Source organism: Bombina bombina, chromosome 1, assembly GCF_027579735.1.
Source record: "Bombina bombina isolate aBomBom1 chromosome 1, aBomBom1.pri, whole genome shotgun sequence".
Taxonomy (NCBI): domain Eukaryota; kingdom Metazoa; phylum Chordata; class Amphibia; order Anura; family Bombinatoridae; genus Bombina; species Bombina bombina.
The window spans coordinates 303,738,685-303,752,268 of record NC_069499.1 but is presented as its reverse complement, the minus strand read 5'-3'; the positions used below and the strand labels follow the sequence as shown (position 1 = coordinate 303,752,268).

The following is a 13,584-nucleotide window of genomic DNA, read 5'->3' as shown; positions in this document are numbered from 1 at the left end:
TATTTAAGCCTTTGGCTTGGGTGTCTTTGCCTCCTCCTGGTGGCCAGGATCAGTATTTCCCACAAGTAAGGAATGCAGCTGTGGACTCTTCCCATATTAAGATGGAAAATATTAATTTTGATACGAGTCATATTATTAAAATAATATTAAAAAAAAAATGGTTTCTAAAATATTTTAAAAAACTAAAAAATAAATAATGAAAAAATTATTTACAAAAATAAAAATGAGCAACCTGTTTCTGTCAAAATTATATTAAAGTGCAATTTCTGGATAAATTACATATTTTTAAGAAATCTCTAAAAAAAATCATAATCATCATCATAATAATAATTCTAAATTAAGGTAAATTACAAATGTACTGCAAAATAATGATACTCGCTAAAAAATTATTTATACATTTGGAAAGCACAGAAGTGATATTGTAAGTTTGTACTCACCAGGTCTCTTTTCTAATTTCATGTTATGTTTTAATAAAAAATAAATTTGTTTTTCTGATTCATTATAACGTTTTGTTGAGATAAACTGTTTATATAAAGAGATATTAAATACTAAGAAAACGTTAGATAGAATGATCAATTCACAGCAAACATTAGCATGAGAAAAAAATGGCAATATATTAAATTTATGTTGGTAATTAAAATATTAAAAACTGTTGGAAAGTCATAGTGTTCATAAAGCAATGGGTGCAGCCATGTTGCAACCTAGGTTCCCCTCTCTGCTGATGTCAATCAGAGAGAGTTATAGATGGATTAACAGAGTGTGCATCCAATGACTGTATAACATATAGAATGGAGACTACACTTTCACTTCTAACATGAACTATAAAGCCCACAATGTCAGAGTTAAATCATATTGCAAAGTATTTTGCAAAGATCTTTACTACACTTAACAAAAACAATTACAGTACAATCTCAAGGTGTATAATATACCTTTAATTACATATTTTATATTCAAAGGAATAGTAGAGGATCAGTCAGAACATTAGCAACCCAAAACTGCATATTGGGATGTGTGATCTGACCCATTCATAATTTTTTTTGGTTTTAAATTTAATTTATTTTCCTACAACTAGCTTGTCTATTAAAACCGGGCCACAGGTATTCACTACCAATACAATATAATCTGCCTTATTTTGGATTGGAGAGAATGCAGGAATTAGAAACATTATCCCGAATATAGTTTTGTTTTCAAGAAAACAGCATGCCGTGTAAGCTCCGCAGGCAGCCAAGGTAAAGTATTTTAATATCCCTAAAATGAGTAAAAAGTGTCAATGTAATTAGGTAACACAAAATAGATATGTTTTTTTCAGTTCTTTATTTATTGTACTACCTGCATCTCCCCCTGCTGGTAAGAAGTAGAATACAACAGATCTAGAAGTCGATTAAGTTCCTGACCAAAACCTTTTCCAGTCCACTGTTTGCTCAAAAGTGCTCTCAGTCCTGCACAGAAATAAAACAGTGCTTTATTAGAATATAAGTTCTTAGCAAAACATTTTTTTGTTAATAATTATATCTAAACACAACAGGACCTTCTAACATTTTCTTTAGTTTCTATTAAAAAACAGAATACAAAGCACCAGCTCAACATAGTAAAACTTGTGCCTCATTCCATCTACTAATTCTGCTTTATCAATTATTTAAAGAGATGTGGAAATGTGTGTGTAATGTATAGTAGAAGAAAAACAAAATGTAGTCCAACATTTTTCACATAAAAATTAAAAACAGGAAGATAGAAATTTATATCTGTGCATAATTAATTCTGTCCACCAAACAATAATAAATAGAAAACTTCCATATGTTACAACAAACAAAGTATACAACAAGCCTTTTTCAGAAGATTAATGCCAACTGTTTTTTTCCAAGAAGGTAGCATGTTGGTAATTGTTTTAAGGCAGCATAAAGGTTTTTTAAAAGTTAATTATGAGTAAAACATTTGGGCCCAGATTATTCGCTGACACATCCGTTGGCAGATTGGCGAGCCTCAACCCATCCTTGCTCTGAAGGACTAGGTCTTTTTGGAGGCTCTTTATATACTATGATTGCCTCACCTGTTTCACATCACCTTCTTTTTTCAACTCACATCGCTATTATCCCAACTTTTTTGGAACATGTTGCAGTCATCAGATTTGAAATGAGTGTATATTTTCAAAAATACATTAAATTCAAAAAGTAAATCATCAAATGTTTTAATAATGTGTTTTCAATATAGTACAGGGTGAATTGAATTTTCAAATGACTCTTTTTGTTTATTTTTTTGCATTTTCCATACGGTTAACTTTTTCGGAATTGGGGTTGTAGAAATACTTGAAATTCTTATGTTCTTCACACTCATCAATTTTATTTTAATGAGAGAGAGATATATATTAGAAAGCCTGGCACTCACCAGCATGCACTCAGCAAGGTTTAAAAGCAAAAATGGGAAAGTCAATCGCATTTGGTGCCAAACGGATCAAGCCCAGTACAATGTCAAGGTCTCTCCCTTCCTGGGACCCTAACCAGCACCCACACTATGCATACTTTCAAACAAACCAACTGGGAACCTCCCAGGGTGCCACAGGCCTTTGTAATTTCCCCTGAATACATACAAAACACAGTACTGTACCACACTCTTAGACTGGACAGGGTACACATAAGTCACTGTAAACTCCCCAGCCCTGTGGTAGGCCACACAAAGTCACAGAGTGGGGCCGCTGAGTGCTGAATCGTGTAAAAATCACCTATCATCTGTTGCATCACTCACTACAGAGTTGAAAACTGTCTTTGGGAGCAACATCAGATCAATAACTGTGCATGAAATGGGTTTCCATGTCTGAGCAGCTGTACACAAGCATCAGCTGGGGTGGTGTTAAAAATGCTGCCACTAGACTTTAGAGCAATGAATTTGTTTTCTGGAGTGATGAATCATACTTTACTATCTGCCAGTCTGATGGAAGAATCTGTGTGTGGTAAAAGCCAGGAGAAGGCTACCTACCGGAATGTATAGTACCTGTAATACTTGGAGGAGGAGGAATATTGGTCTGGGGCTGTTGTTCTGGGTTTGGGCTAGGTACCTTAGTTCTAGTGAAGAGTAATCTTAATACTATAGGATACAAAGATATATTTTAGACAATTAGGTGCTTCCAATTTTGTGGCAACATTTTAGGGAAGGCCCTTTCCTGTTTCAGAAAGACTGTGTCCCTGTGCATAAAATAAAGTCCATGAAGACACAGTTTTATGAGTTTGGTGTGGAACTCAAGTGGCCTGCACAGAGCCCTGACCCCAACACCATTGAAAGTCTTTGTGATGAACTGGGACACAGATTACGAGTCAGACCTTCTCGTCCTAGATCAGTGCATGACCTCACAACTGCTCTTTTGGCTGAACGGGTACAAATTCCTACAAACACACTCCAACATTTTCTATAAAGCCTTCTCAGAAGAGTTATGGCTGTTACAGCCGCAAAGGGGGCAGGGGTAGTTTCATATTATTGCCCATTGTTTTGTAATGGGATGTCCATCAAGCTCATACAGGGAGTGCAGAATTATTAGGCAAGTTGTATTTTTGAGGATTCATTTTATTATTGAACAACAACCATGTTCTCAATGAACCCAAAAAAATCATTAATATCAAAGCTGAATAGTTTTGGAAGTAGTTTTTAGTTTGTTTTTAGTTATAGCTATTTTAGGGGGATATCTGTGTGTGCAGGTGACTATTACTGTGCATAATTATTAGGCAACTTAACAAAAAACAAATATATACCCATTTCAATTATTTATTTTTACCAGTGAAACCAATATAACATCTCAACATTCACAAATATACATTTCTGACATTCAAAAACAAAACAAAAACAAATCAGTGACCAATATAGCCACCTTTCTTTGCAAGGACACTCAAAAGCCTGCCATCCATGGATTCTGTCAGTGTTTTGATCTGTTCACCATCAACATTGCGTGCAGCAGCAACCACAGCCTCCCAGACACTGTTCAGAGAGGTGTACTGTTTTCCCTCCTTGTAAATCTCACATTTGATGATGGACCACAGGTTCTCAATGGGGTTCAGATCAGGTGAACAAGGAGGCCATGTCATTAGATTTTCTTCTTTTATACCCTTTCTTGCCAGCCACGCTGTGGAGTACTTGGACGCGTGTGATGGAGCATTGTCCTGCATGAAAATCATGTTTTACCACTGCTTGAAGAAGGTGTCTTCCAGAAACTGGCAGTAGGACTGGGAGTTGAGCTTGACTCCATCCTCAACCCGAAAAGGCCCCACAAGCTAATCTTTGATGATACCAGCCCAAACCAGTACTCCACCTCCACCTTGCTGGCGTCTGAGTCGGACTGAAGCTCTCTGCCCTTTACCAATCCAGCCACGGGCCCATCCATCTGGCCCATCAAGACTCACTCTCATTTCATCAGTCCATAAAACCTTAGAAAAATCAGTCTTGAGATATTTCTTGGCCCAGTCTTGACGTTTCAGCTTGTGTATTTTGTTCAGTGGTGGTCGTCTTTCAGCCTTTCTTACCTTGGCCATGTTTCTGAGTATTGCACACCTTGTGCTTTTGGGCACTCCAGTGATGTTGCAGCTCTGAAATATGGCCAAACTGGTGGCAAGTGGCATCTTGGCAGCTGCACCCTTGACTTTTCTCAGTTCATGGGCAGTTATTTTGCGCCTTGGTTTTTCCACACGCTTCTTGCGACCCTGTTGACTATTTTGAATGAAACGCTTGATTGTTCGATGATCACGCTTCAGAAGCTTTGCAATTTTAAGAGTGCTGCATCCCTCTGCAAGATATCTCACTATTTTTTACTTTTCTGAGCCTGTCAAGTCCTTCTTTTGACCCATTTTGCCAAAGGAAAGGAAGTTGCCTAATAATTATGCACACCTGATATAGGGTGTTGATGTCATTAGACCACACCCCTTCTCATTACAGAGATGCACATCACCTAATATGCTTAATTGGTAGTAGGCTTTCGAGCCTATACAGCTTGGAGTAAGACAACATGCATAAAGAGGATGATGTGGTCAAAATACTAATTTGCCTAATAATTCTGCACTCCCTGTATTAGGTGTGATGGTCAAATGTCCCCATCCTTTTGGCCACATACACCACACACATTATTTCACAGTTAAAAAGTGTTCTTGCCACTAAAGAAACAGAAGAAAAAATTGACGAAAAATTGATGATACAGAAAAAAAAGTTTCATTGACAAGTGGTGTCATATGGCACAGTACAATACATTTTAGTGGATTCTATGGACATGAGAAAATTGTCAGCATGATGGGTACCCTGCTGATTAGATGAGACAGTGATTGTTGGGTTTACAAAAATATATACAATATGACATTACCACAGGTATCACCAAGCATACACAGCTAAAAAACAAACACAACAAAAGTTTCTTGTCTCACCCTTATATCGTGCTCCAAGTATCTTCACAATGTTGGGGCTGGATTCTGCCATTAACAGTAGTGCTCTCATTGCAGCATGCCCAATGACTGGATTAGAGGATGCCGACAGTTTGTATACAAGCTCATCTAAGATAGGAAGCAAAGCCTTCTCTTCTACGTGACAAAGCACCTCGCTGGAATAAAAAGGTGGTTCAGATTAGGAATACAGGTACTTAAATGAGAATTAATTAACACAATAATTCAAATAGTCACAAACATAAAGAGACAATATTCCTAATAGCATTAAAAAGGGACACACAACGTAAAAAAAGAAAAAGACAAAACAAGAAAACACACACATAAAAACTTTACGCATGTTAAATACATTTGTTTGCTTTAAGAAAGGCAGTTAGAGAATGTGTAAATACAAAATGTGTGTTCATACAAAAATTCTTCCGTATGAAACTTTTATAAGAATTGCAAAAGTGTTTTGTAGGGAATCTGAAAAGCAATCTAAATGGATAGTGTAACTATCTATCTACCAATAACACACGCATAGAGAGTGTGGAATATACAATGTAATTGACTATATGAAAGTACATTACAAAAATTTTTGATAATGGGTTAAGAAACCAGAGTCCACATTTAGTCCAGAATTTAGCAAGTTGAAGTGCATTATCATTTTCATTTCAAAGGTTTTTCTTTCCATGGTGTTTTTGAAGTTGCCTCTGAGAATCTTGATTTTGAGGTTTTGGATGGAGTGGTCAGGTTGGGTGAAATGGTCACCATTTCACCCAACCTGACCACTCCATCCAAAACCTCAAAATTACATTGTATATTCCACGCTCTCTATGCATAGGTAGGCAGGTAAGCCTATGTCCACACTTTTGTCATTAATATTATTCTCCCTTTTTTTTTTCTTTCCTTTCTCCTTTTTTTGAATATTTTATATTCCCCTGTATACCTAATTTCTATCTTTATTCATATGGATTCTATGTTGATTGATATATAACTTTATGTCAGTATATGCTTTGTGTGTTACCATATATTTCCCCTGCCTGTAATCTTTTACTGACACTATCTGCCTGTCTCCTAAACCCCCATCATGATTTTTACGACACCCCTCCTCCCCCTGCATTCAGACCTCTGTAACACTTTGTCTTTTTAGCCTGTGTTTTAAGATATAGGGCGCGATCCGATAAAGATCGTAGTTTGCGGCGCAAGAGAGAGAACCCCCGCCGCCCGCAGTTTCAGCTCGCAACTCGAGCTATCCTATATACGGCGCCGTCAGAGGCTAAAGTGCCGTAAGTCTGACAAACCAGCGATGTCCAGAAATCTGCGTAAGTACAAATTTCTGGAGTTGCCAGTGACTTACGGCACTTTAGAAACTGCTGGCGCCTACAAAACCTGACTAAGTTATAAAATCACCCGTACTGTCTAACACGCCTCCCTAACATAGCCCGACACGTCTAACCCTCTATCCGCTATCCCCCCTCACTATCCTAACAATAAAACATGTATTAACCCCTAAACCGCCGCTCCCAGACCCCGCCGCCACCTAATAAAGTTATTAACCCCTAAACCGCCGCTCCCGGACCCCGCCGCCAGCTATATTAAATCTATAACCCCTAATGTGAGCCCCTACCCCGCCGCCATCTACCATACCTACCCCCTAAAGTGAGCTCCTACCCCGGCGCCATCTATTTTAAAAATATTAACCCCTAATTTAATCCCCCTACACCGCCGCCTATATTAAACACATTAACCTCTAATCTAATCCCCCTACACCGCCACCAGCTATATTAACTAGATTAACCCCTAATCTAATCCCCCTACACCGCCGCCACCTATTTTAAATGAATTAACCCCTAATCTAATCCCCCTATACCGCCGCACCTATTTTAAATTAATTAACCCCTAATCTAATCCCCCTATACTACCGCCGCCGCCTATATTAAATTAATTAACCCCTAAAATACTAAACTATCCCTACCACTAAACCGAAGTTTAACCCTACAAATAGCCCTGAAAAGGGCTTTTTGCGTGACATTACTCCAAAGTAAACAGCTCTATTGCCAGCCCTTAAAAGGGCTTTTTGCGGGGCATGCCCCAAAGAAAACAGCTCTTTTACCAGCCCTTAAAAGGGCTTTTGGCGGGGCATTGTCACAAAGTATACAGCTCTTTTGCATCTAAGATAAATCCCCCTACACCGCCGCCACCTATAATAAATGTATTAACCCCTAATCTAATCCCCCTACACCGCCGACACCTATATTAAATAGATTACCCCTAATCTAATCCCCCTACACCGCCGCCACCTATATTAACCCTAATTATATTAGGGTTAATATAGTTAATATCGTTATTATATTATATATATATAACCCCTAATCTAATCCCCCTATAGCGCTTGATTGAAGACATCACCCGGATGGAAGAAGACTTCACTGCCGCTTGATTGAAGACATCGCCCGGATGGAAGAAGACTTCACTGCCGCTTGATTGGACATCGCCCGGATCGGATGAAGAGTTCGACCCGGCTGGGTGAAGACAAGGTAGGGAGATCTTCAGGGGGGTAGTGTAAGGTTTTTTTAAGGGGGGTTTGGGTGGGTTTAGAATAGGGGTATGTGGGTGGTGGGTTGTAATGTAGGGGGGGGGGTATTGTATATTTATTTAAATGCAAAAGAGCTGAATTCTTTGGGGCATGCCCCGCAAAAGGCCCTTTTAAGGGCTGGTAAAGTAAAAGAGCTTTGAACTTTTTTAATTTAGAATAGGGTAGGGAATTTTTTTTTATTTTGGGGGGCTTTATTATTTTATTAGGGGGCTTAGAATAGGTGTAATTAGCTTAAAAATCTTGTAATTATTTTTTTATTTTTGTGTTTTTTTTTTTGGTAATTTAGTTTAGTTTATTTAATTGTATTTTAGTTTAGATATTTGTAGTTTTTTCATTTATTGATAGCGTAGGTGTATTCGTAACTTAGGTTAGGATTTATTTTACAAGTACATTGGTAATTATTTTAACTAGGTAGCTATTAAATAGTTATTAACTATTTAATAGCTATTGTACCTAGTTAAAATAAATACCAAGTTACCTGTAAAATAAATATAAACCCTAAAATAGCTACAATGTAATTATTAATTACATTGTAGCTATCTTAGGGTTTATTTTATAGGTAAGTATTTAGATTTAAATAGGAATAGTTTAATTAATAATATTAATATTAATTAGATTTATTTTAATAAGAATTTAGTTAGGGATGTTAGAGTTAGATAGGGTTATTATACTTAATATATATATATATATATATATAATATAATAACGATATTAACTATATTAACCCTAATATAATTAGGGTTAATATAGTTAATATATATATAATATACTAACTATATTAACTATATTAACCCTAATATAATTAGGGTTAATATAGTTAATATAGGTGCCGGCGGTGTAGGGGGATTAGATTAGGGGTTAATCTATTTAATATAGGTGGCGGCGGTGTAGGGGGATTAGATTAGGGGTTAATACATTTATTATAGGTGGCGGCGGTGTAGGGGGATTTAGCTTAGATGCAAAAGAGCTGTTTACTTTGTGACAATGCCCCGCCAAAAGCCCTTTTAAGGGCTGGTAAAAGAGCTGTTTTCTTTGGGGCATGCCCCGCAAAAACATAATTTATGTAAGAACTTACCTGATAAATTCATTTCTTTCATATTAGCAAGAGTCCATGAGCTAGTGACGTATGGGATATACATTCCTACCAGGAGGGGCAAAGTTTCCCAAACCTCAAAATGCCTATAAATACACCCCTCACCACACCCACAATTCAGTTTAACGAATAGCCAAGAAGTGGGGTGCTAAAAAAGTGCGAAAGCATATAAAATAAGGAATTGGAATAATTGTGCTTTATACAAAATCATAACCACCACAAAAAAAGGGCGGGCCTCATGGACTCTTGCTAATATGAAAGAAATGAATTTATCAGGTAAGTTCTTACATAAATTATGTTTTCTTTCATGTAATTAGCAAGAGTCCATGAGCTAGTGACATATGGGATAATGACTACCCAAGATGTGGATCTTTCCACACAAGAGTCACTAGAGAGGGAGGGATAAAATAAAGACAGCCAATTCCTGCTGAAAATAATCCACACCCAAAATAAAGTTTAACAAAAAACATAAGCAGAAGATTCAAACTGAAACCGCTGCCTGAAGTACTTTTCTACCAAAAACTGCTTCAGAAGAAGAAAATACATCAAAATGGTAGAATTTAGTAAAAGTATGCAAAGAGGACCAAGTTGCTGCTTTGCAGATCTGGTCAACCGAAGCTTCATTCCTAAACGCCCAGGAAGTAGATACTGACCTAGTAGAATGAGCTGTAATTCTCTGAGGCGGAATTTTACCCGACTCAACATAGGCAAGATGAATTAAAGATTTCAACCAAGATGCCAAAGAAATGGCAGAAGCTTTCTGGCCTTTCCTAGAACCGGAAAAGATAACAAATAGACTAGAAGTCTTACGGAAAGATTTCGTAGCTTCAACATAATATTTCAAAGCTCTAACAACATCCAAAGAATGCAACGATTTCTCCTTAGAATTCTTAGGATTAGGACATAATGAAGGAACCACAATTTCTCTACTAATGTTGTTGGAATTCACAACTTTAGGTAAAAATTCAAAAGAAGTTCGCAACACCGCCTTATCCTGATGAAAAATCAGAAAAGGAGACTCACAAGAAAGAGCAGATAATTCAGAAACTCTTCTAGCAGAAGAGATGGCGAAAAGGAACAAAACTTTCCAAGAAAGTAATTTAATGTCCAATGAATGCATAGGTTCAAACGGAGGAGCTTGAAGAGCTCCCAGAACCAAATTCAAACTCCAAGGAGGAGAAATTGACTTAATGACAGGTTTTATACGAACCAAAGCTTGTACAAAACAATGAATATCAGGAAGAATAGCAATCTTTCTGTGAAAAAGAACAGAAAGAGCAGAGATTTGTCCTTTCAAAGAACTTGCGGACAAACCCTTATCTAAACCATCCTGAAGAAACTGTAAAATTCTCGGTAATCTAAAAGAATGCCAAGAAAAATGATGAGAAAGACACCAAGAAATATAAGTCTTCCAGACTCTATAATATATCTCTCGAGATACAGATTTACGAGCCTGTAACATAGTATTAATCACGGAGTCAGAGAAACCTCTTTGACCAAGAATCAAGCGTTCAATCTCCATACCTTTAAATTTAAGGATTTCAGATCCTGATGGAAAAAAGGGCCTTGTGACAGAAGGTCTGGTCTTAACGGAAGAGTCCACGGTTGGCAAGAGGCCATCCGGACAAGATCTGCATACCAAAACCTGTGAGGCCATGCCGGAGCTACCAGCAGAACAAACGAGCATTCCTTCAGAATCTTGGAGATTACTCTTGGAAGAAGAACTAGAGGCGGAAAGATATAGGCAGGATGATACTTCCAAGGAAGTGATAATGCATCCACTGCCTCCGCCTGAGGATCCCGGGATCTGGACAGATACCTGGGAAGTTTCTTGTTTAGATGGGACGCCATCAGATCTATTTCTGGAAGTTCCCACATTTGAACAATCTGAAGAAATACCTCTGGGTGAAGAGACCATTCGCCCGGATGCAACGTTTGGCGACTGAGATAATCCGCTTCCCAATTGTCTACACCTGGGATATGAACCGCAGAGATTAGACAGGAGCTGGATTCCGCCCAAACCAAAATTCGAGATACTTCTTTCATAGCCAGAGGACTGTGAGTCCCTCCCTGATGATTGATGTATGCCACAGTTGTGACATTGTCTGTCTGAAAACAAATGAACGATTCTCTCTTCAGAAGAGGCCAAAACTGAAGAGCTCTGAAAATTGCACGGAGTTCCAAAATATTGATCGGTAATCTCACCTCCTGAGATTCCCAAACTCCTTGTGCCGTCAGAGATCCCCACACAGCTCCCCAACCTGTGAGACTTGCATCTGTTGAAATTACAGTCCAGGTCGGAAGCACAAAAGAAGCCCCCTGAATTAAACGATGGTGATCTGTCCACCATGTTAGAGAGTGTCGAACAATCGGTTTTAAAGATATTAATTGAGATATCTTCGTGTAATCCTTGCACCATTGCTTCAGCATACAGAGCTGAAGAGGTCGCATGTGAAAACGAGCAAAGGGGATCGCGTCCGATGCAGCAGTCATAAGACCTAGAATTTCCATGCATAAGGCTACCGAAGGGAATGATTGTGACTGAAGGTTTCGACAAGCTGTAATCAACTTTAGACGTCTCTTGTCTGTTAAAGACAGAGTCATGGACACTGAATCCATCTGGAAAACCAGAAAGGTTACCCTTGTCTGAGGAATCAAAGAACTTTTTGGTAAATTGATCCTCCAACCATGATCTTGAAGAAACAACACAAGTCGATTCGTATGAGATTCTGCTAAATGTAAAGACTGAGCAAGTACCAAGATATCGTCCAAATAAGGAAATACCACAATACCCTGTTCTCTGATTACAGACAGCAGGGCACCGAGAACCTTTGTAAAAATTCTTGGAGCTGTAGCTAGGCCAAACGGCAGAGCCACAAATTGGTAATGCTTGTCCAGAAACGAGAATCTCAGGAACTGATAATGATCTGGATGAATCGGAATATGCAGATATGCATCCTGTAAATCTATCGTGGACATATAATTCCCTTGCTGAACAAAAGGTAAGATAGTCCTTACAGTTACCATCTTGAACGTTGGTATCCTTACATAACGATTCAATATTTTTAGATCCAGAACTGGTCTGAAAGAATTCTCCTTCTTTGGTACAATGAAGAGATTTGAATAAAACCCCATCCCCTGTTCCGGAACTGGCATAATTACTCCAGTCAACTCTAGATCTGAAACACATTTCAGAAATGCTTGAGCTTTTACTGGATTTACTGGGACACGGGAAAGAAAAAATCTCTTTGCAGGAGGTCTCAACTTGAAACCAATTCTGTACCCTTCTGAAACAATGCTCTGAATCCAAAGATTGTGAACAGAATTGATCCAAATTTCCTTGAAAAAACGTAACCTGCCCCCTACCAGCTGAGCTGGAATGAGGGCCGCACCTTCATGTGGACTTAGAAGCAGGCTTTGCCTTTCTAGCTGGCTTGGATTTATTCCAGACTGGAGATGGTCTCCAAACTGAAACTGCTCCTGAGGATAAAGGATCAGGCTTTTGTTCTTTGTTGAAACGAAAGGAACGAAAACGATTATTAGCCCTGTTTTTACCTTTAGATTTTTTATCCTGTGGTAAAAAAGTTCCTTTCCCACCAGTAACAGTTGAAATAATGGAATCCAACTGAGAACCAAATAATTTGTTACCCTGGAAAGAAATGGAAAGTAAAGTTGATTTAGAAGCCATATCAGCATTCCAAGTTTTAAGCCATAAAGCTCTTCTAGCTAAAATAGCTAGAGACATAAACCTGACATCAACTCTGATAATATCAAAAATGGCATCACAGATAAAATTATTAGCATGCTGAAGAAGAATAATAATATCATGAAAATCACGATGTGTTACTTGTTGCGCTAAAGTTTCCAACCAAAAAGTTGAAGCTGCAGCAACATCAGCCAAAGATATAGCAGGTCTAAGAAGATTACCTGAACACAGATAAGCTTTTCTTAGAAAGGACTCAATTTTCCTATCTAGAGGATCCTTAAACGAAGTACCATCTGACGTAGGAATAGTAGTACGTTTAGCAAGGGTAGAAATAGCCCCATCAACTTTAGGGATCTTGTCCCAAAATTCTAATCTGTCAGACGGCACAGGATATAATTGCTTAAAACGTTTAGAAGGAGTAAATGAATTACCCAAATTATCCCATTCTTTGGAAATTACTGCAGAAATAGCATTAGGAACAGGAAAAACTTCTGGAATAACCACAGGAGCTTTAAATACCTTATCTAAACGTTTAGAATTAGTATCAAGAGGACCAGAATCCTCTATTTCTAAAGCAATTAGAACTTCTTTAAGTAAAGAACGAATAAATTCCATTTTAAATAAATATGAAGATTTATCAGCATCAACCTCAGAGACAGAATCCTCTGAACCAGAGGAGTCATCAGAATCAGAATGATGATGTTCATTTAAAAATTCATCTGTAGGGAGAGAAGTTTTAAAAGATTTTTTACGTTTACTAGAAGGAGAAATAACAGACATAGCCTTCTTTATGGATTCAGAA

The 13,584-nt window shown here is 37.9% G+C and overlaps 1 protein-coding gene across 1 annotated transcript in view; it reads right to left on the bottom strand.

The window, feature by feature from the left end:
• IQCB1 (IQ motif containing B1) overlaps positions 1 to 13,584 on the bottom strand; it is a 322,033-nt gene that overhangs the window by 154,262 nt on the left and 154,187 nt on the right. Inside the window, exons 7-8 of the mRNA XM_053698079.1 lie at positions 5,391 to 5,563; positions 1,330 to 1,439 (exon numbers count right to left, since the gene is read on the bottom strand). Of these exons, the coding sequence (XP_053554054.1) occupies positions 1,330 to 1,439; positions 5,391 to 5,563 (283 nt within the window). The remainder of the gene's footprint in view (positions 1 to 1,329; positions 1,440 to 5,390; positions 5,564 to 13,584) is intronic.